The following is a 23,993-nucleotide window of genomic DNA, read 5'->3' on the forward strand; positions in this document are numbered from 1 at the left end:
ATGGGACAAAGGTTACTTTAAGTAGGCTGACCTTGGGAAAAAACCTCTCTCAATAAGTGATAGTTAGATTTGCATGATCTGAAAAAGAGCTCTCTGGGAAATCTGGGAGAAGAACCTTCTGATCAAAGCTTGGTATGTGCAGAATCTGAGTTGAATCTAAGTGCAGCATATGTGAGAAATAGAAGTACAGCCATTGCAATGGAAGCAGAGAACGTTAGTATGTGGGGGCTGAATAAAAGAATGCTGAGAAGCCTATTATTCCAAGTATACTGCACTACTTTTGATGGGATTCAAATAAAGGAGTTACAGGACACAATTTATCCTTTCTGAAAAAGACTGCTTAATGAAAAATGTAGTAAAGTATAGCAAGACCGAAAATAGGGGATAACAGTGACCAGTAGGGAGATAAAAGAAACATTAACCTAGGAGACCTGGAGTCTTACAATGGGAGTGGGTGGATGTGAAGAAGCAATCTGATTGAAAAGTAAAAGATTTACAGTACTCCAGTCCAAGTAGTACATGTCAAATGAATCCTAGAATCATTTAATGCAATTACCTTTCCTTACATGCTATGAAACATTTTGTCATGGTGCAGTTGTGATGGGAACATGGAGCTATCATGTATATGCACTAATGTGACTTGCAGTGTTCATGAGCACACACATGGAAAACGAGAGAGAGACTGAGAAAGTCATAAATAAGGAGAAAATGTCATCAACTTCTCTTACTTTTGGAAGAGCTTTGGGGTGAATTAAGTCTGTGGGAACCTTAGCCAAAAGTAAGAGCAAGAGCAAGACAAGAGGGAAACATGGAGAGGAAGATGCAAAAAATGGTGGTGGGGAGGTACAAAAAGGATTACAAAGAGTGTAGGAGAGGCATAGAACAATGGAAGTAGAACCAAAATGTGTGTGATGAAGGCATGATAGGGACCTATAATAATAAACTTAGGAATTTCCAACCTCAGAATAGCAGACTCCCAAAAGGAGAGTGGATGTAGAGCTTGGGACACCAATAATAAGAATCACCATTTTCCACTTGTCTTTAAATGAAAAACATTATATTAAATGCATTTTGTGCCAGATGGAGAAAATAAGATTTTGAGAGGTAATTCAACTTGTCTAAAACCCAATGATCATCAATTTACAAGTTCAAGAATCCAAAACCCTTGCTCCTGGTATATGTTGAAGTATACATAAATGTTCTAAAGTTGAACTGTATATAAATGGCATCATACAGTACAAAATGTTTTGTGCCTTGGATATTTATTCAACATGAGATTCTTTATTTGCATGTTTCTTTTAATTTCTATACAATAATCTATCGTGTTACTATAACACACTTTAGATTATGGACATGAGAGATTTTCAGTTTTTAAAATTTATTTTTATTACAGTAATTCTGCTAAGAATTCCCCTGCATATGTCTTTTGTACACATGTCTGCTTGTTTCTATGAGTATATACTTCACAGTAGAATTTCTGCATCATAGCATATACCTATACTTAGCTACAGGAGTCTGCCAGAGAGTGTTCCAAAATGGTTGTACAAATAAGTTTTTAAAGATGGAAAAAAATAAGGTTTTAGGGAAGTAAGATTTGCCAAGGAATAAAAAGCTGAGCTTGGACTAGAACTCAGGTTGCCAGCTTTTTAAGGCATGTACTCTTTCCAGCTCAAAGGTCAACTCCCCTATCCTACTCTAAGCCATGCACTTAAGAATGTACTCTTTCATTTCTATCAGTGGTCTTCCACCTAAAGTTCTTGAAATGTACTTCTTCTTTTTCTCTGGAAAACCAAGATAAAATTTTCTAAGTAGAATCAATTTAAAAACAAAACAGGTAACCATCTGTGGAAAGGCTGTGTGATGGGAAAACCAGACAGCTATTACCATGGATATTCAGTATACCTTTGAGTCAATGGGCTTTCTTAAATAAAGCTTGTTACAAAGCTGACTTACTGAGTTTTGGCTATACTTGAGAACAAGTACCATTGTATTTAAGAAGGAGAAGCAGCATTGTACAAAAATCTTGGTTTTACTTCACTTTGTTTTCTGGACACCATGATTTATAAAATCATCTAATGTAAGAGGCAGACAATTCCACCACCTACCATACAGAGCTAAATTTTTAAATATGCACATGAAAATATAATCAAGTTACACATTTGAATGCTTTACAGAATAGAACACTGAACAATTTAAATTCACAGTGTTTTAGCAATTATAGAGAAAACAGATAATGATTGGTCCAAAGTGAATATGTATACACCTTGAGTGTATATGTGTACCAACAGAGTCTTTTCATCATGAAAAAAATCCATATAAACCATATTGACTGAACAGATTCACAGAATTTTTGCAGAATTCTCACTCTGTTCAATGTCTGATGTTTTAACATTCCTTCTATGGAAAACTCCATGTATTATTTTATTCTTATTGTAATCAATAAAAACCTGTCAAGTTCCCCTCTCTCTGAATCTCTGGCCTTCTGGAATGAGTGGCAGGGTGATGGATTGCTGGATCTCTCACAAACCTGAACGTACATGGAAACTGATGGCCCTGGAGGAGGTCCCACAGTCAGTGAGTAGCAGATCTCTGCTCAAACTCCCAAATTGTGAAGCAACAGAATACCTGGAGAAACTATTTTTTTTATATTTGTACTCCCTGTGAGTCAGTGCCAGCTCCTGCAGTGGGAGGTGGGGAGGGAAACTGAAATCCTCATCCCAAGAACTTTTTGGCGAAGATTGGTGCCCAAACAAGAAAGCTGCCTAGTGTGTGAGCTGCTGAGGAAAACTGCTGGGCCCCAGAGAGCAAGCATAAGCAGAGCCACATTATGTCATGTGTCTTTAAAGAAAGAAAAGAGCCTGCCTGGAGCTCACATGCCTGTCAGCAGCAGTAGTGAAAGCCAGAACAGTACAGGTACCCACCAGGGAAAACATACTGGGACACAGGGGCAGCCCATAGAGGTCCCAGGGAATGTGGCACAGAGTGGCCTAAGAGTTGTTGAGCTCACAACAATAAGAACTGCACCTCCACCTGGCCAGAGACCTCTACCAATGAGGACATCTGGTTAAAACCCTATATTTGTGTGTAAATACAGTCCTTATGCTCTGGGAAGCTAGAAAAAGGGGAAAGTTTCAAGTGTGGATGGAAGTGAGACTGGCAAGTAGACAGCACAAACTCCAGAGATCTTACTTAGATCTCCAAACACTGCCCTCTCCCAAGTCACCAGACACCATTCCAAAGGCAGGTGTCCAATTAGTCTGTGATCTAGTAGACTGAAAAGCTCAGACACATGGGGTGGAAGAAACAACTGCTCAGAAGAGCAACAGAAAATTTGTAATTTTTACATACAATTTGTGTTGGTTGCTGTTAAATCTTTGATATAGGTTATTTTACTCATTTGTTTGCAGTTTTTTTTTTTCTGTGCACTACAACAGCAGTTTTCCATTCTGGCTCCCTAATTTTCTGTTCACTCCTATTTCCTATCCTTCCCTCTCTCTGAGATCCCCATAACCTACCAGTAAGTTTGCAACCCTAAACCATTTCTTTTCTCTCTATCACTCTCCCCAATTTATACTTTCCACCTGTCAAATACTAGACAACTTCCCAGCTCTTGATTTGTCTATCTACCCACAATCCTTCACTAATAATACTTTTTAATGGATAAATAGATTCACAGATTTTTTTCAGTTCTACAGTGTTTATATCTATTTATCTATCCAATTTTATTCATTGTTCTCCCCCTCTCTCCCCTACCTTGATCTTTTCCCCTACCTATTTGATCCCCTACCTACTTGATCTTTCCTACCTATCCCAGTCTTCTTCTTAATTTACCCCTTTTATTAGCTCAGACAGCACCCCTTTCTGCTATATAAACTTTTTACCTCATATTGTCTATCTATTCACCTATCTCCCTCCCATCACTACCCTTACGACCTTTAGTCTTCCAGGACCAAAAAGTTTCATCAATGCTTCACTAGACAACTAAAGATACTAAGACAGTAACAATAATTGATTCTCATTAGGGATTACTGTAATTTTAGTGCTGCAGTTTAACAGCTTTAGCAGCGAAGTCTCCTTGCCCTGTGTGGAACTGGGAGTAGAATTCAGCATACTAAGAACAAGAAGCTGAAGAGTTTACTATTGAGCCACTTACTTCCCCATCTAGACACAAGAAAACAAACCAGAGCTCCATCACTTGTAGAATCTTTCATAAAGCCCCAACTAAAAGAGTATAGGGGATTGGAACTTCCAAGCAAAACTGATCCCAGATGCATAAATCTCAACACAGAAACATGAAGCAACAAGGCAACTGCTCTCCCTCAAAAATCAACTCCACTACTAAAAATTTAAACAACAGCAATGAGGAGGAAACATCAAATATTGAATTCCAAAAAATAATGGTAAGAATGACCAATGAGCTCAAAGAGGAGAATCATAAGCTAGTGACTAAACTCAAAGAAGATATGAATAAACCACTAAAGGAGCTCAAAGAGAATTCAAACAGATGGATGAAATTAACAAGGCCATGCAGGATATGAAAGAGGAAATCAATAGATATAGAAATCCTGAAAAATAACCATTTTGAAACAAATATCTCAGTATCCAAAAAAAAAAACCTCAATTGAAAGCTTAGCTAACAGAGTGGAGGAAGTTGAAAATAGAGTATCAAGAACAGAAGACATAGTAGAGGAATTAGAACAAACAGTCAAAGACCATGAAAAAATTCTAAGAAAATATGAATGGACATGCAAGATTTCTGGGATACCATCAAAAGATCAAATCTATGATTTATGGGTATAGAAGAAAGAGAAAATATACAAACTAAAAGCATAGATAATTCATTCAGTATCATGATAGCTGAAAACTTCCCCAGCCTTGGGAAAGGGAGGGACAAGCAAGTTGAGGAATCCTACCAAATGCCAAACCATCAGGACCAGAAAAGAAATACCCCAGATATATCATTATCATAATCAAAACATTCAATATACAGAACAAAGAAAGAATACTGAAAGCTACAAAAGAGAAATGACAGATTACATACAAAGGCAAACCCATTAGAATAACAGCAAATTTCACCACACAAACTCAAAATACAAGGAGGTCATAGAAAGATATATTTTGGACCCTAGAAGTAAACAACTGTCAACCTAGACTAGTCTATCCAGAAAAACTGTTTTTCCTAATTGAAAGAGAAATGAAAACCTTTGACAATAAGCATAAACTAAAAGAATTCATGACCACCAAACCAGCACTGCAGAAAACACTTAAAGGACTCCTACACACAGAAGAAGAAATTAATCAGCCAGGAAAATGCAAGAAAGAATAAACCCCTTTGACAAAGCAGACTAGCAAACAAGGAAGAGGGGAAAAGCAAACATCAAGGGGATAAAAATGACTGGAAACACCACACACCTCTCAATGCAATGCCCCAATCAAAAGGCATAGGATAGCAAATTGAATTAAAAAACCAGACCCAACCATTTGTTGCTTACAAGAAACACATCTCACTGAGACAAAGAAACCAAACACTGGCTTACAGTGAAAGGGTGGAAAAAGATTTTCCAAGCAAATGGACCCAAAAACAGGCAGGAATAGGTACATTTATATCTCACAAAGTAGACTTCAGACTAAAATAACTCAGAAGAGTCAATAAAGGTCACTTCATATTAATAAAAGGAACAATTTATCAAGAGGAAATAACAGTTCTTAACATATATGTGTCAAACATTGGGGCACACAACTACACTAAAAAACACTAATGGACTTAAAAGCACAGATAGACCCCAACACAGTGATAATGGGAGATCTCAATATACCACTGTCACCAATAAATAGGTCACCCAGACAAAAAAATCAATGAAGAAATATCAGAATGAACAGACACTTTAGACAAAATGGACTTAATAGCTATCTATAGAGTATTTTATCCAACCATCACGCAACACACATTTTCAGCAGCTCATGGAATTTTCTGCAGAATAAATAATAGTTTAGGACACATAGCAAGTATTAACAAATTTAAGAAAAATCAAATCTCTGTCCTTTTGTCATTTTTTATGTGGGATATACTAGAAGAGTAATTTTAGTTGGAAAAATTTATTCAATTACATATTCTAAGTTGTGTCATTCATTCATTCAACAAATTGTTTTTGAGCACCTACTATGTGCCAAAGCTCTAGACTCAGCACTACCACTATTATGCTAGAAGTACATCTTTTGTGAGTTTGCTTTGAAGAAGAATATTGTCAAATGGAGGACCATCTTCTCCATGACTATGCAGTAGTTTGGAAATGCTTCTCACATGTACTGGCTCCTTGGAAACTAGATGAGAATTTTGTGAGATAACTTCTACTCTCAGTGAGAATAAGGGTCACAGTTGATCCACATTATCTGCTGAGGGTATGTAAGTCAATGTTCAATTATGCATTCGCCTCACTGTCTAGCTGAATTCTTGTAAAGAAGGATTCAAGTAATCACAGCAGATGGAGAGAGAAAAACCACAAGTAGGCAGTTTAGCAACTAAGGGTCAAACTGCATGTGTCCGGGAATCCAGAAAAATTCTCAGCATGTGAGGCTCCTGGGTGGTATTTGGAAGACTTTTGTGATATAATCCCATCATTCACATTCCTACCCCCAAACTCCCAAGAAACAGAAAACACTTTGGTAAATACCCTGCTGAGCAGCACATTGCCTAGTAGAACTGTGTCAGATTAAAGAGATATTGGGATGTCTGCCTGTGATACTTCAAAAAAGTCACCTCTCCCTGAAATCAGTCTTCCCTTTTACTAAAAGAGGGATAGAATCTCATCTAAATGTGCATGGAAAAGCTAGCCTGCTGCTTTCATGAAGCTGGCTAAATGATCAGAATGCAGGCTTTTGCTACTGCATCTTGGGAGTAAGCAGAATTCCCCCTTTCTAAGAGATCTGCAGCAGCCCTGTGGGCCCATTCAGGGTGGGGTGCTGGCTCTGCTCAGCAGATGGACCCAGATTGCAGTCAGGGCTTGGTGAGTCATGTGCAGCACACGTTAGTCATTCAGGTGCCTTTGCAGTGGAGTCTGGCTGGGAACCGTCCCCAGACTTAGAACTTGTTTATTTCCATGGGCGATGGATATCCCAAAGCCTGTTGTGAAATAAGAAATTTATAAATTGTTATGTTCTACTTACTGCTGACAGCTTTTTCCCTTCTCTTGATGATCAGCAGCCTCGTGGTCCCTCATTCCATTTTACAAGGAGAGAATATGTTTGACTGAACCATGACCCACTATGAATTGGCAGCTTAATATTGATTATTTCACATTAACTTCATAATGATCCTGTGGCATGGGTATGTTTATCCTCATTTTAGTGATATGAGAACAGAGGCTAAGAAAGTATAAGAAAATTTGCAAAGCTCCTTAATTAGGAAATATTTAGCAAAGATTCAAACACAGGACTCTCTTTTCCAAAGTTGTGTCCTTTATTCTACAGCTTTCACCCTGCAAAGTTTGTAGAGTCATAAATTACTTTATTCTAGTCCACTCTGGTTCTTAAAATAACCTTGTAAATTTGGAAGGTGATGTAAAGTTACATCTGAAGAATGGAAAAATTGTAATAAAAGAAAATATTCACATTGCATTCTCTGTCATGGTGCTTGGGTCTATATTCAGGGTGTTGTGCTTGCTAGACAAGTACTCTACTGCTTTAGGCATACCTCCAGATTTTTTGCCCTGGTTATTTTGGAGATGGCATCTTGCATTTTGCCTATGTCAGTTTGAATCACAATCTTGACTTAAGCTTCCTTCTGTAACTGAGATGGATGGCACAAACAACCATGCCCAGCTTTTTTTCTGCTGAGATGGGGGGCAGGTCTCATAAACCCTTTTGCATAGGCTGGCCTCAAATTGCAATCCTCCCATTTTTAGTCACTCAAGTACCTCGATGACAGATGCAAGCCACCAGTACTAACTTCATTCTATCTCTTATTGTAGGAGCTCATGTGAATTTATGTTTATAACTTAGGATCGAAAACATAGTAAGGCTTCAAAATTTTTGTAAAACTCAGGTAAATTGGTTTTGTTAACAAGAATATTTTAGAATTGTTTTTGATAATTGGGGTGGATTTGAATTATGGTAATGTACAGAAGCAAGGATATGCTTGCATAATAACTCAAGGGAAAAGAAGTAATAAAAGAAAGACAAAGTTATAATGTTATTTTAGCATAATCTAAAAATAAGGAAGTCCGTAATTCCAAATACTTACAGGAAACAATGAGATCATGAGCTGGTATGTGAGTTTGAAGTTCAATTGCAACACTGAACTAAAAGGTGTGAGCCTCAGTAACCTGAATCCTGCTTAGGTTCTGAGAAATTATGATTTTTTCCAAACCACTATCTGAAGTTTTTGTCAAACAGATCTACATATGTGTGAATGTATTATCTATCTATCATCTATCACCTAATATCTCTAATGTTATTTAGCATTCCCCCCAAATTAAATTTTTAAAAAGAAAGAAAGAAAAGGAAAATTTAAGGACATGGATTAGTAGAATAGGTTATATGTATTTGGAACATAGAGAGTAACATTGTGGCTAAAATCTGCTACTGAAGGGAAACAGATGTAGCCATGTTCCTGGGTCACTTGAGCTCAAAGAAAGCAAACTGCACAAAACATCAGTGACATTTGCATTCTGAAAAAGATGCCTTTAAAATGTCAGCTCTTTTATAAGTCACAATATCAAGTTATATTTGTCATTTGTATTGATGAACTTTATTTTTCAAAATTATTTTGGCTATTCTAGGTCAAATGTATTTCCATATGAATTTTAGAAACATTTTGCTAAGTTCTATAGAAATCTTTGACAGGGTTTTGATTGCAATTGCACTGAAACCATAGGCCAATTTTGAAAAAAATTAACATCCTAACAATATTGGGTTACAACCTTAAGAACTCTGTATATGTTCAAAGCTCTCTCTATACAGCTAAATGAAGAGTCTCACTCTACATACACTTAAAGCTTTCTCTGTCCTCTCTGTCACTCTGTGCTGAGAATTCTAGCCACCTTGATCTCCTAAGACTCTTAGCGCATCACCCCAGCTCAGGGAATCAATTTTCTCAGGTCTTTTCCTGCTACTTTTTTTTTTTTTTTTGAAGAAACAATGGTTTATTTTTCTAATCAAATTGACCAAGCTGCTGCATCTTAAGGCCTTCACAAATGTTGCATCTTACTATTTTCACTGAACAAAGACCTTCTATTTTGTTACCAGTAAACAGGGATTTTGTTTCTCCAGTGGTTTCCATTTACCAAGCAGTCATGACAGATTGTTAAATATGGTGCCTATTGCTTTCAGGGGATTCTATCAGATGAATCCTCATTTCCAGTGCAATGGCTATTTGCAATCTTTCATTGAAAGTCCACCCATCAGGACTCTCTATCGTGGTTGGCCAAGGAGTCCTGCTTTGGCTGCCAGGGCTTCATTCTGCTGAATATGATATTCCTGAAATCTCATTGATATTCTTTGTGTCATTTTTAAGTACTTCTGTAGGCAATGTTCTGAACAGGTGATCTCTTCAGGTTTTACTTCTCTTGTTGTGAAGTCTTTAACACAATCCAAAAAGCAGGTTTCAGTAAGTTTGTTGTAGGTTCCAAGGAATTCCTTAAACTGTTTTATCTGATCAGACTCTGGTATTTGCGCAGCCATATTCTTTTGATACGTTTATTAGTCACCAACAGGCTTCTAGCTGAAAGTAGTCCTAAGCCTTCTGAATTGTTGAACTAATTCAATACATTCACTGTATCTCAGGACACAGAAAACTGGACCCTTTTCTGATGCATGAGTTTACTTTCTGTTCTGGAAAAGTAGTCGTCCAGTCTTTGTGTAAATGTCTTCAGCCAGGCCTGATTTCTTACTTAATTGGAGGCTCCCGCATGAGACACCCGTACGAGGATGAGGGGCTGCGATGTCTATCCAGCCCGGGGCTGACTGTCGGAGTCCGGGCAGGCGCTGCGGCCGCTCCTTTTCCTGCTACTAATCCTGAAAATTCTCTCAAAGTGATAAGCTGTGGCAATTTAGAGCTCACTTCATTTTCTGTTACTCGGGGTTAATTGCCTTTCTTTGTCTGATGTCTTTAAAACCTTGGGTTCATATATTTTAATTGTTGGTTCGTTGTTTCAGTAGGGTAGGGTAAATATGATCCTAGTTAGTCCTTCTCAGTAGGAAATAAAATGTTATCTTTTAATGAAGTTTGACTAAACTGAAGAAAGATTTTGTTCTTCTACACATATTTACCATTTCCTATTCTTTCCATTCCTTTTTCATAGATGCAAAACTTATCTCACTATTATTTTCTGTTTGGAGGATTTTTAAAAACCTTTCTTCTAGAAATAGATGACTGGAGACAAGTTCTTTAAGCCATCTTTTTGTCACGGTGCTTTAAAGTTTTAAATATATTTTTGCTGATTGTAAAATTACAGATTGACTTGCTTTCTTGTTTTCATTCAGTACTCTAATAAAGTTACTTTGTTGTCCTTTGATTGTTCTTGGTGCCTAATCAAGATTGTTCTTATCATTGTAAGTAATGTGTGTTATTTTTCTTTAACTGATCTTAAGACTTTTAGCATTAGTTTAAGAAATTTGATTATGAAGGGCCTTGTAGATTTCTTCAGCTTGCAGTGTTCTGTGTTCCTTGAATATCTGGATTTATAATTTTCATCAAATGTGGACAATTATCAGTCGTTAATCCTTCAAATAATTTATTTTGTTTTTCCTCCTCTCTCCTTTAGGTACTTCAATTACACATATATCTGATAGTTTCTAACTGTCCTATGGCCCACTAATTACTTGGTTATAATTATGTCTATCATATTTGCATATGTAAAAATAGTTATTCCATTTGTAATTAGTAGATATCATGTGGGGAGATATTTTGTAAGTATTTAAATGACCTATTTCTCATCATTCCTAAGAGTAGTATTCACTGATGCATATAATAATTATTTTCAGTAGTGTTGAAATTATTTTCAGTTACATCATTCATTTTATATTACGAAGTATAAATCTATGTGATAGGTAGAGTAATGATATCCCCCAAATGGCTGTATCCTAAGCCCCCAAATTTTATGTCCATATTTGTTTATGTATGAATAATGTTGCTTGGCAAGGGGGAGATGAGACTGCAGATGGTATTATGATGACTAATAAGTTGACCTAAGAAAAGAAAATTATTCTGAATTCTGTAGATAGTGAAACGTAATTACAATGCTCCTGCAAATGGAGAAGAGGGAGGTAGGGGAGTTGTGTCAGAAGGATGTGGGAAAGAAAAAAAAAGTCATCTCAAATATTGATATGACACTGAGATAATTTTATAAGGGGCCACAAACCTGAGAATGCTGGAATCTTGTATAAAGTGGAAAAGACAAGGGGATGGCTTCTCCCTTGGAGTCAACAAGGAACGTACTCCTACCTGCCAATACTTTGATTTTAGCTCAGTGAAACCCACTTTAGACTTCTGACCTTCAGAGCTGTAATTTTATATTTTAAAATAAAATGATGCACTTTAGTCCACTAATTTAGTGTTAATTTGTTATAGGAAAATAATGTATTATACTATAAGGAAGTGTCTCTATCCCTTCAAGTGTTAATTAACTCACTCATTTATCTATTCATTTATTGTATTGAGTGAACCTACATTTATTTTATGACTTGCAATTCGATATTATTATCTATTTTGTTGCTCATCTCATCCCAGATTTGGGCAATAGGAATTTCTTCTAATTGCTTCCTTTATCTTTTCACCTGTATCCATTATTAGACGTGCACTTACTCACCCTCCAGTGTTTGAACTCTTAACTCAGTGCTACACTGACCTTCATTATGAGTCATATTTTATACATTTGTTTGCTTCTCATAATTAGTAGTGAATTTGATCCTTCCAAAAATTAGTGTGAGCCACAAAAGGAAAAATGTTTAAAATCATATGAACTCTTACATCATTAAAAGCCTGATTAAAGATATCCACCATTCATCATGGATATCTGGAATTGACATAAAAGATAACCATATCAGTTCTTACAAAGCATTTGTTCCACAATTCAAATTGATATTATATGTCATAATTTGGTTTCTTAATGCATTCATGTCAGCATTTACTTACACCCTTATTTTTTCTAAAAGAAATCAGAACACAAGCTTCCAACATTGATAAAATCCTATGATAGCCTAAGATGAGTTAGTGGTTACTATCCATACAATGCAAAGCATTTTGTTTCATTAATGCTTACCTTTTTTTGGACAGAAAGTAAGGTTTATTGGTGTGATTCAAAAGGGCAGCACTACGCAAATGCTCACTTGTGGATGATGCACCATTCATCCAGGAGACCGATTGAGGACCTCTCTGACCCCCACAACTATCTAAGACCAGCTGCTTCTGAGCCATCATATCAGACAATTCTTTCATGTTAAACTAGATAATGCCTCACTTTGAAATGAGGGTCTGTCAACAGCTAGGGATTTTAAACTTGGCCATGCATTGGACTTGGATTCCATGTTCTTTATTCAGTAACTCGGTATGGAAATCCATAGTGAGTTGGCCAATGTTAACATGGTCAGTATGCCCCAGGGCTTCCCAAAGCACTTCACATACCTGGGTGGAACCTAGATGTGTATAGCATGAGGTTCAGGACATGAAAATCCATTGCAAAGTGCCATCTCCAAGGTCCCTGAGGGCAAGTCATACAAACAACAGGCTGGGTGCACTACTAAGGAGGCTGCTGTAACACTTACCTTGGAAAGATGAAGTTCAGTATGTACCTACAGTTTATTGTTGACTTGCCAATGACCTGAGGTATTAGAGACCACTAAAAGTTGAAAAGAATCTGTGCAATTCATCTCTATGATTATAATATAGACAAATGAGACCATGAAATTTGATTTGTGACTTCTCAAAAAATTAAGAACTGTGTAGAGCAAGACTTCCTTACATATGAAAGAAAATATGTACTGATTCTTGAGGGCAGTGAATGCATGACTTTCATAGGCTTCCTTCATTGGTTTTCATTCACTTGAGTAATAATTTCCAGATTACTGGGTTGTTATTCTGTTGAATAGTCTCTTAATACAATAAGTAGTCTCCCAGGATTTCAAAAATTCTATCTCAAAAATCTAATTCAATAGTATTTTAGGTTTTAAAAGGAGAAGACATCATTGAACTATAGAGAAAGACTAGAAATCAAGATGGGCATGGTGGCACATGCCTGTGATCTTGGCTATGCATGGCAAACATAAGTAGGAAGATCATAGTTCCAAACTGGTCCAGGCAAAAAGTGAGACCTTTTCTGATGGCATGCCTCAAGAGGTAGAACACTTGCTTAGTGAGCAGTGAGCTCCAACCCAGTAATGACCTCCCCCCCACACCAAAACAAGAATCATTCTCAAAACAAAGCATTAGTACGTCAAAACTTGGCTAAAATAGAAAGACAGATTCTTTAGTAAGAAAGAGACCAAGCAACCAAATCCTTCTTACTCAATCTCTCTGATGCAAATCAAGATCAATGATTATAATTTCAGTGTTTTTTTTATTGGGAGCATCTACAAGAAATGGTATTTGAGGTGTGTCTTAAAAGCCAGGCATGGTTTCCTGTCTGAGAAGGACAGGTGAGAAGAGACAGCAGAGGCAGGAGCTTGGGCATTCCACAAAAGTCATTCAGAGTAAAAGCACAGAAATGGAAACTTTGGACAAGGACTCTAGTCTGACAAGAGTAATTTAGGAGCTATGATGGCAAATTGGAGGTGTGGGTTGGAGCTAGATGGTGAGGAGCCTTGGAAGACATCATCAGAATGGAGGACATTGCTGTTTCCCTTCCCAGTTTCCACTGCACTGTTCTACAACAGCTCATTTTGTTAGGATAGAAATCCTTTTAACTCATGTTGTAGCCATTACTTCTGCTTCCCTTAAATTAATACATGAGAGTAATGCCACACATCTTTCCATTGTGTTCAACTCAGAGAAGGTATTAAACTCAAACTCAAGGCAATCAGTTACTAATTTCTTTATAGATGCAGTGATTGGCTCAGAGACAGATCTATGGCCAGAGCCAAGAACAAGGGAAACTGCATCCAGATGATGTAGTCTGCAGTTAGGACATCTATCACTGCTTTAAATATTTTACCATCCTAAGGGAAGTTCACCAGGAGAGCATGCTAACATGTAGGAACAGCTCTTCTACATGGTCGTGACATGTGAATAATAGAGCCACACATTCCAGTATTTTAGATTATCTATTTCCAGTTCTTGCATCCCAGCCATGGTGGCATGTCAACTGTAAGAGTGACAAGGCAGAAGAAAGAAGAAGAATGATGGAAATTTAATAAGGAATAAGGTTTGGTTGGCTTCCAGAAAAACGTTGATCCAAAATAAATAGACTGAGGGAGATGAGTTCAAATATTAACAATGATAATGATGATAATCATAAAACTAATAAAGCTAATGAATATACTTATACCTACTGAGAAATTATCACGTCAGTGAGTGTGGAAGCAATTTACATGCACTCCTTTATCCAACACTTCTAAAGTAGGCTGCTCAAGATGAAAGAGCAAGGAACAGTTAGAGATAGTGTTGAACACAAACATGTCTAACCACACTGTTGTAGAAACCAGATTAAGAAAAATAAAAGAGTCATCCAGGCCCTCACATCCCTAGGTGAGTATCTCAGACACTCCAACTCCAACCTGTAACAGTTTGACTCCCTAATGCTAGGCTCTTCCTACACATTCTTTGTATTCAGCTGGAATATCATTTCTCCTGGCATAATGTCTATGACTTACTGAATCCAAATATATCCCTCCTGTAGTGCCTCCTTTTCCTGCAGTAGTGTTGGTTGCCAAGTTATTCACTCTCTGTGACAGACCATGAATTCTGTAAGGTCAGAAACTTGTTTTGCTCATTGCTTGACATAAAATGAATATTCAGTAACTATGTTGCATGAATGAATGGTATCAGAAGGCAAGCAGATTGAGAACAGAATGCCATATGTAATAAGGAATGTGTGTCTGAGTTTGGAAGGGGCATTATCTTCAGAAATAAGATTTAAACAATAGCAAGAGTATGCTTGGGCTTTTTTCCCCCAGTGTCCTGGGGCCTGGTTGAAGGAGAAAGATTTCTGCATTGAGCAACAAGTCATGTTTATTTATGTGTGTGATCCCCATATCTCCTAGCAAATGGTTACATATAGCATGGAAGATCCCAACTTCAAATGGTCTCCAAAAATATTGTTGGTTACCAGCCTAAGAACTTTGTTGGTTAAAGGGAGGAATGAAAACAAGGCAAGAAATGGTCAAGAAAAGAGTAAGCCAGACAACCCAATCTCCTTCCGCAGGCATTCAAGTATTTAAAATAAAAACAATTACTCATATACATAGAGCAGGTCAGCACATTTTTTCACAGAATAAGGGAAATGCACAACTCCTAAGAGGCAATGATATAAATATTTTAGCTGATAGTACATCCAGGACCAAGTAGGTAAAATAAACTAGATTTAAACAAACAATTTGACACAGAACTGCAAAAGGCATTGTGAAATTCTGCAAAATTGCAGATCCAGTTTCCCTGGAATATACTTCAGCCTAGCAAAACCTTGACAACTATTCCTATTGGAGGATCAGGCAGAAATGCAGATAATGGCAAAACAAACACTCAATCATCAGGTTTCAGAATGCCACAGTACCCAGAAAATGCCTATGTTTGCTTCTTTTTTTCTGAAGCCTGGAATTGGCCTCTTAATTCTTATCTATCTATCTATTTACATATGTGTGTGTATATGTATATATATCTTTCCATTAAAAATAAATATGGATTCATGGCAGAGAGGCTAGAAGGACTGATTGGTCACAATAGGCTTTTTGCCTTTCTATTGGCATGGCAAAGTTTACCTTCTAATTTTTTTTACTGAGAAGTTACTATATGCTATATAAAAAGAGGGGTTTTGTTTGTATTTTTTGATTTGTAATGTGGTCTTGCATTGTGAAGTTGTGTTCTTCTCTGTCTTCTGGTCATACAATTTGTTGTATCAGTCTGAATGACTCTTAAGCCAGAGCTTATCACTCTTCTGTGACCTCCCATAGTCTTCAGGACAAACTCCACATTTCTGAGCCTGGCATACAAAGTTCTCATGTCCCCTCCTTGCTTATGTCTTCAATCTCATTTCTCACTCCAGCTCAATTTAAGCCCCAGTCTTCACTCAGGTAGAGCTAGGTGGAGAATCTCAGCTGGCCAGAGTTTTAATGTTTCTATTACTGTTTAATAGACTCATTCCCCATCTAGCATACCAGCTCTGATTCAAATTCACCCCAGCACCTTTGTGTGCACATGGCCAATTTCTATTTCAACCTTTCAGTTGAAGCTCAAAAATTATCTTCTTTGTGAAACCTTTTCTCACTCACACAGTAGAACACTGGAACTTTTGGTGGAAACTCCACTGACCACTAAGGATGTGTCATCATTTCTTTCACTTAAAAGTCAATTTCCTCACCAAGAACTCTTAGGGAAAAGACTGTTGTTTTTCTTATTTCATGGCTCAGCATCCTGCATTGTGTACAGCCTCTACTCAGCAAATATTTGTTGGTTTCAGAGGCTGTAAATCTGACTTCATTTCCCAAAAATTGTAAATATTTTGCTTTCCTTACCAAGGGCTTATTGGGTTTCTGTCCTGGACTACTCTGGGTCTTAGATGATGAGGCTACAATAATGAGTAAAATAGATGTGTTCTGGAAGAAGGGAGTCAGATATTATTTCTTGATCCCAGGGATAAACACATGGCTATAAATTAAGCCCCATGGGAAAAGCTGTTATAATGGCACTGTCACTGGTCAATCAGTGTAGACTCTACTAAGAACATGATGATTTTATTTGGATACAAACAATGGTTAGTGTCTAATCATTGGAGGTGAGGAGAAGGGGATTATTGCAGAGAAGTAGGAATATTCAGAAGTGCTGAAAAATAGCATGGTTCATTTTAATTAATATGGTGAATGGAGCAGAAAGGTTTAGTCCAGTGATCCTCAGCCAGGGGAAGAGTTGCTCCCAAGGGTATATTTGGCAATCTGGTGACATTTTTAGTTTTTACAGCTGGGTAGTGGGTATTATCCAGTGGGTAGAGACCAGCTGCTAAATATAATATTGCACAGTGCTCAGTGAAGCCACCAAAGAATTATCCAGTCCTTCATGCCAATAATGTTAAATCAGGACACCTCGATCTAATAAGTCTAGGATTAGATGTGGATTTTATACCTTTTAAAGTGCTAAAATGAGGCTTTGGATAACTTAAGGCCTTTGTTTCTTTGACCTAGAAAATTTCTCCAAATCCTTCCTCTTACTCTTGTTTCTTTGTTACTTACTGATAGTGATGATTGAGTTTTTGCTCCTAAGTTCTTGCAGCTCTGTATGTCCCATGGAACTTCATGATCTACATAGTCACTGTTTTCTTGGGCACATGCCATCCACAAGTCATGTTTTAGTTCTCCATTGGTTTATAGCCTGCTCTCTGCTTACAAGTAGCTCCTGACATCCTTACAGATCTCAGTACTAACCTTAGTTTGGCAAGGGTGGAAAACCAGAGAAATTAGAATAGTCCTGAGGACAAAGTAAGCACTCTATAAATATCTATAGACCTACACTACACTCTTATTTATACTTTTTGAAATACATAGAATCCTATTTTTCTATATCCCTACATGATGCTAAGCAGCCAGAACATCAAGGGTCCTGTGATAAATACAAATCACATTCTGGAGTTCCTTGAGCAACAGACTAAGTTATCCTTTAAGTTTCGAAAAGAAGGGCATGTTCTTCGATTGTTTTTCAATCATATGTTTGACAAAGTTATTTGTGGACAGTGTCAAAAGGCATATGCTTAAACATTTTGACATCTGGTCAATAGACCACTCATGAGTGGGACTTAGACATTGGTATTTGGGATCGCCAGGTCATTTTAGTTGTTGGCTCCAGCTGAAAACCATTAAACTAGAATATCTCTCAGTTATCTGTGATGGATACCTATATGTAAATTCCAAAAAGTTCTAGAGTTGACTGATGGGTAAAATACTTTTTATTTATATATTTTTAGAAAATGCCTGAACTAGACTTTGTGTCAAAACTCCTATGTATTTCCAGTGCTAGATACATAATGCATGTGTTCATATAGATGGCCATTACTTTAAAACTCCACACTGAACCCAGTAGTCTCAGAGGATTTAAAAGCAAGAACCCTTCCATTGAACGTTCTGACTAATGTACTGATTCTTTGCTTGCAGCTTGAATTACCAGTTAAAAACATTCTGTTCTTAATAGATTATCATTTTCATTTGCCTGACAGTCACCTACATGTGATACTGTTTCCTATAAGTTACTCAGATTGAAAAAAATCAGGGAATGGGAGCATAGGAAAAGAATGAAAGACGTAGTTAAGAAAATGGATAATTATATCAAAATTGAAATCTCCTTTAATAATAATCTCATACTAATCTAAAACACTCTTAAAGATAGAGGAGGACAATTATGTTAGTCATCTTTCCCTTATCATAAAAATACTTGAGATAAACCAATTTAAGAAGGGAAAAGTTTATTTTGACTCATGGTTTCAGTCATGGTCACTTGGCCTGATTGCCTTTGAACCTGTAGCAAGTCAGCATATCATGGTGGAAAGCATATTGTAGAGCAAGATGCTCACCTTATTGAGGCCAGAAAGCAAAGAGAGGGGAGTGGCTGTGGTGCCAATATGCTTTCTAGGGCATTCCCTTAGTGACCTAACATCCTCCTACTAGGTTTCACCTCTTAAAGGTTCTATCACCTCCACATAACACCACATACTGGCCACAAAGCCTTTAACACATGTGCCTTTTGATGACACTCAGCCAAACCATAGATGTCATAAATTGTCACATCTTTCCAGAATGGAGGAATTTAGGCTCTAGAGGAAGACTTACTCAAAGCCATAGATAAAGCCAACACTGAAGTGGTGTCCTCAAAGTGCATGGAAGTGAAGTCCAGCAGATCAGTGAGTGCATCCTCTGCATCGTTCCCCATTGCAGCTAATAACGTCTCTAAGAAAGGATACATGTACATACTTCAGAAAGGAGTCACGGTGTCACAGGCAGAAAAAAATAATTTTTCTAGTCAGACTTTCTTAAACACTGTAGCTGTCTTCCTAGATAAGAGCCTTTAGATATTGACCTCTCTGAATTTTGGGGTATTTTTCTTTTATAAATGAAGGATAACAGTAGCCACTTTAGAAGGAATTGTAAACTTTATTTAGGGCAAAGTATATCTTTCCACAGATATATCCTCAATATTACACATGGCACCATACCAAAGCTTAAGTATTGTCACAAATCAATTATCTTTGAGAACAAGTATCTCCAAAATGCTGTAGGGTATCTACTGAGAGAAAATGCAGTCATACAAATTTTAAATTGTATGATTCATGATTCTTTCAACTGTATTTCTCTTCTACATAAATGCTTATCCCCATAGCTTTTACAACTCCCCTGTCTTATGTTTTGTTAGTAAATCCAGCTGTTTTTCCTCATTTCCTATTTGGCTTTCACATTCTCTGTTGGACCTGAAGGAGTCTTGAGTTCACTGGTCATTGGATTTTGCAGGTCATTATCTTCAATCTGTGAAGAGTTTCCTACCTAGCCTGGTTATTGAGCACCCCTTTACTTTACCTGGGATGGGATCAAGTAAATCCCAACAGACTCAGCATAAAATGGAAAAAAGAGAGAAAGCACTTGACTTTCCCAGGACTGACCCCAGTGATCATCCAACCAAATCACTTTCTAGACAAACATGTGGAAACACTGAGTCAATTTCTCCCTATGTATCAATCAACACAGCTTAGAGGTTATCAAAATTAAACCACATTTAGAGCAGTAAAACTTATAATGGATGAATAATAGTGACAAAAAGATCTTCTGTACCCATCCAAGAAAGATAAAAAAATTATATGCTCCAAAGCACTATAGGAAAAGACTTTTCTACCTTAGTTGAATCTGATTATTTTCTATATTTTGATTTTTTCATTTAATTTTTTCAGATGTCCATTTATTTTCTCATTAAAATTTGTTTGAGAGGGAGAGATTTCTATTTAAATGGACACTGTACCAGGTCTCAGTCATTTTAGAAATAAATATTGTTTTTGTCTCCAAGGTGAAGAGAGCCAGTGGGTAAAAATAGACATACACACAAATAAATATCAGCACAATGTACAACATTTCTCTGATTTGACCATTACAACTTGTAACTATGCATTCAATTACAACACTGAACACCATAAATACATGCAAATATTTTACATCGACCAAAAATAAATAAATGGAGCTATGTATGGCTGGAGGTGTGGCTGAAGCAGTACAGCCCGACTTGCAAATGTAAAGTCCTGAGTTCAAACCCCAGTATTAGCAAAAAATCAAAAAAAGAATTGTTTATACAGTATTTCAATGCCATTAATGAGGAAATGACCATTTCCTACAATAGACTGTAAGAAAGATATCTTGATGTAGGTGATTTGACCTTTTTATTTAAAATTTAACAAATAATGAACAAAATGTAGCTAGAGCATTTATCTCACATGTCATCTTGAACAGGATACATTATAGCATTTGCAGTTGATCTTGTAGGTAAGAGGGATTAAAAAACATTAACCATGAAGCAACCATTTAGAATGGCCCACTGTAGTAATTTCTTTTTTCATTATTATATTGAAACACGTGGGACAGACTATATAAAGAAAAAAGGTTTGTATAGATCACAGTTTAGAAGGTTGATGGTCCAAATAGCTTAGGCTGTTGTGAAAGCCTTCTTTCTGGCACAGTCCTGTGGTAGCACAGGGCATCAGATGAAAGAAATTAAGGGAAAGTGTCTCTGTGTGTGTGTGTGTGTGTGTGTGTGTGTGTGTGTGTACGTGCACTTATATCCTCTGGTCATTCTCTATTTCTTTTCATTTTTGGCAGGACTGTGGTTTTGAACTAAGGGCCTTGTGCTTTCTAGGCAAGTGCTCTACCACTTAAGTCATGCCTCTAGTGCCTTTTTCTTTTAGTTATTTTTATTTTATTTTTATTTTTTCTTTTATTATTCATATGTGCATACAAAGCTCGGGTCATTTCACCCCCCTGCCCCCACCCCCTCCCTTACCACCCACTCCGCCCCCTCCCTCTCCCCCCCACTCCCTCAATACCCAGCAGAAACAATTTTGCCCTTATTTCTAATTTTGTTGTAGAGAGAGTATAAGCAATAATAGGAAGGAACAAGGGTTTTTGTTAGTTGAGATAAGGATAGCTATACAGGGCATTGACTCACATTAATTTCCTGTGCGTGGGTGTTACCTTCTAGGTTAATTCTTTTTGATCTAACCTTTTCTTTAGTTCCTGATCCCCTTTTCCTATTGGCCTCAGTTGCTTTTAAGGTATCTGCTTTAGTTTCTCTGAGTTAAGGGCAACAAATGCTAGCTAATTTTTTAGGTGTCTTACCTATCCTCACCCCTCCCTTGTGTGCTCTCGCTTTTATCATGTGCTCAAAGTCCAATCCCATTGTTGTGTTTGCACTTGATCTAATGTCCACATATAAGGGAGAACATATGATTTTTGGGCCAGGCTAACCTCACTCAGAATGATGTTCTCCAATTCCATCCATTTATCAGCGAATGATAACATTTCGTTCTTCTTCACGGCTGCATAAAATTCCATTGTGTATAGATACCACATTTTCTTAATCCATTCGTCAGTGGTGGGACATCTTGGCTGTTTCCATAACTTGGCTATTATGAATAGTGCCACAATAAACATGGGTGTGCAGGTGCCTCTGGAGTTATTTTTAAATAGGACTTTGCTTTCAGCACGGGCCAGCTTGAGACTACAATTCTCCTACCTATGCTTCCTGCATGTAGCTGAGATTACAGAAGTATACCGTCAAGCCTGGCTTGTTTATTGAGATGAGTTCTCAGTAACTTTTGTCTGGACTGACTTCAAACTTCAATATTTCTGATCTCTACCTTCTGAGTAGCTGGGATTACAGATGTGAATCACCGTGCTAAGCCTTTCTCTCTCTAAATCCATCAGTTTTTAATCATACTTTCTTTATTACCTTGAGGACATTATCTAATCCTCATTACCTCCCCAAAGTCCTACTTATAAGCACCATTAATTCAAATTAAGTTTTTACTCTATTAATACATCACAAAGGGGATGAAATTTCAACACATTGAGAGGAGGCATATGCAAACCATATCCAAACCATAGCACTCACTTTGCTAAGGAATGAGGAACAAAGATTGGTGGGAAAGATTTAGGAGGCAACAAAAATAGTCAGATGATGAGTGGCTGAACCAGGGAAACAGCAATAGGACTAAAGAAAAAATGATATGTACTGAAAGTATATGGGGGTGTAATTGATAGGATATATTAGTTGAGGCATGTGTTAGTTAGGGTTATGTGTTTCTAATTGTAATGCAGTTCTTAGGTATAAGCATGGCTCAAAAATGCCATCATAGATCTCCTAGTGTTTAACACAGGATATGTTCTTACACTGACTGTATACAAAGAGGAGACAAAGTAAACTTACCCCAAACATACCTCAGTCCAGGCCCTGTGCCTGGTCTGTATTGTGAATGGGGAGACATGGGGTGAGAGAAAAAAAATGTCATCAAGTATTAAATAAGGTCATCTCTTTTGAGATATAATACTGTATCTGTCCCTACCCCTAAGTGTCCTTTTTGGTTTCAAGTGATCTATCCCCTCTTAAAAGTGCAACCCTCCTCCACCCAGGTTACTTCCTTGGTGAATCACTTCTTTGCCACCCATTGCTCTCAGAATTAATTTCAAGCTCCTTAGTGTAGTTACAGTGTATGATGTGGTCTCTGCCTGCCATCCCAACCTCTGTTATCCACTGTTTCCCACTTTTGGTCCCATTTCCCTACACACTCTGACCCAACCACAATGAAATTCCCTTTCATTACACAGTGAAATTTCATTTCATTACATCTTTACAAATGTTCTTTTCTTGGCTGAGAAACACACTCCCACATTATTACCTAACAAATCCCTGCTTATGTTGAAAGCACAGTTGAAATATCATGTCCTTTATGTTGTCTTACCATCAGCCCCCTGTCACTCAAACACAGAATATATTCCATGTCTTCTCTCCCTAGGCCTGAGGCACCTATTTAAGGATAACACACACCATATTTATTTCTTCTAACACTTATTAAACCTAACAGTATGCCAACATTAATAAAGGACACCACCTAATTTGCTACCATCTTAGAACTTGCATCCCAGAATCAAAGCTAATTTTTAAACAATGACTATGTATTTCTGACTTGCAATAACTATAATGATGGAGCAGAAAGCGAGTATGAAAATTCTTATACCAAAGACCAATCAGTGCCTGAAGGATTACTACAAATTAGGAACTGCAAAGTTATGATTTAAGACCCATTCTTTTGAGATAGGTTCAGAAGCTCTAGGAACCCCAGAAGTGGGTCAGGATCTTTAGACTGAAAGAGGTCTAACCTAAGGCACAGAATTTTTCTCTAAGCCTTGCCAGATTAGGATATAAATACTGCTGAATAATTTTGTCCTTTGTTGTGAATGAAGGATCTGAGTTGCATTGATAGGTGCACTATATATTTATATATGAATATCTGGGAGAGATAAAGAAAATAATTCAAGGGCCCTGAGAAGATTCCATGAGTGCATTGCCAATCTCTGGCTTAGGCTCATGCACAGAAGAAGCTCCCACGAAGGCTGTGTGCATGAGTTTGTGTGCATATGTGTACAAGCATGTGCACATGTGTGTTTTCTAAATGAATGAGTTAATAAGGAGTGAGCAATACATTAATTAGAGAATGAAAGAGTGAAACAACTATGAAACACAGTATGAGGAAGTAAAGGCACAGGTGAATGATTACGTCAGTAAGAGTGTCACCAGTAAGTTAACTAACTCAATAAAGTATGAATAAGTTGGT

General features: G+C 37.2%; 1 protein-coding gene and 1 non-coding gene across 2 annotated transcripts; one reads left to right on the forward strand and one right to left on the reverse strand.

Moving 5' to 3' along the window:
* Positions 1 to 9,116: 9,116 nt before the first annotated feature.
* On the reverse strand, positions 9,117 to 9,986 carry LOC109679399 (mitochondrial import inner membrane translocase subunit Tim9). Its single transcript, XM_074052630.1, has one exon. It carries the CDS (start codon positions 9,676 to 9,678, stop codon positions 9,409 to 9,411), a length of 270 nt encoding a protein of 89 aa, XP_073908731.1. The 5' UTR covers positions 9,679 to 9,986; the 3' UTR covers positions 9,117 to 9,408.
* Positions 9,987 to 22,516: 12,530 nt separating this feature from the next.
* On the forward strand, positions 22,517 to 22,648 carry LOC141416000 (small nucleolar RNA SNORA51). The gene has a single exon (XR_012440938.1). It is a non-coding gene; the product is annotated as a small nucleolar RNA SNORA51 (small nucleolar RNA).
* Positions 22,649 to 23,993: the final 1,345 nt, after the last annotated feature.

This window comes from Castor canadensis, chromosome 13, assembly GCF_047511655.1.
Source record: "Castor canadensis chromosome 13, mCasCan1.hap1v2, whole genome shotgun sequence".
Classification (NCBI taxonomy): Eukaryota; Metazoa; Chordata; class Mammalia; order Rodentia; family Castoridae; genus Castor; species Castor canadensis.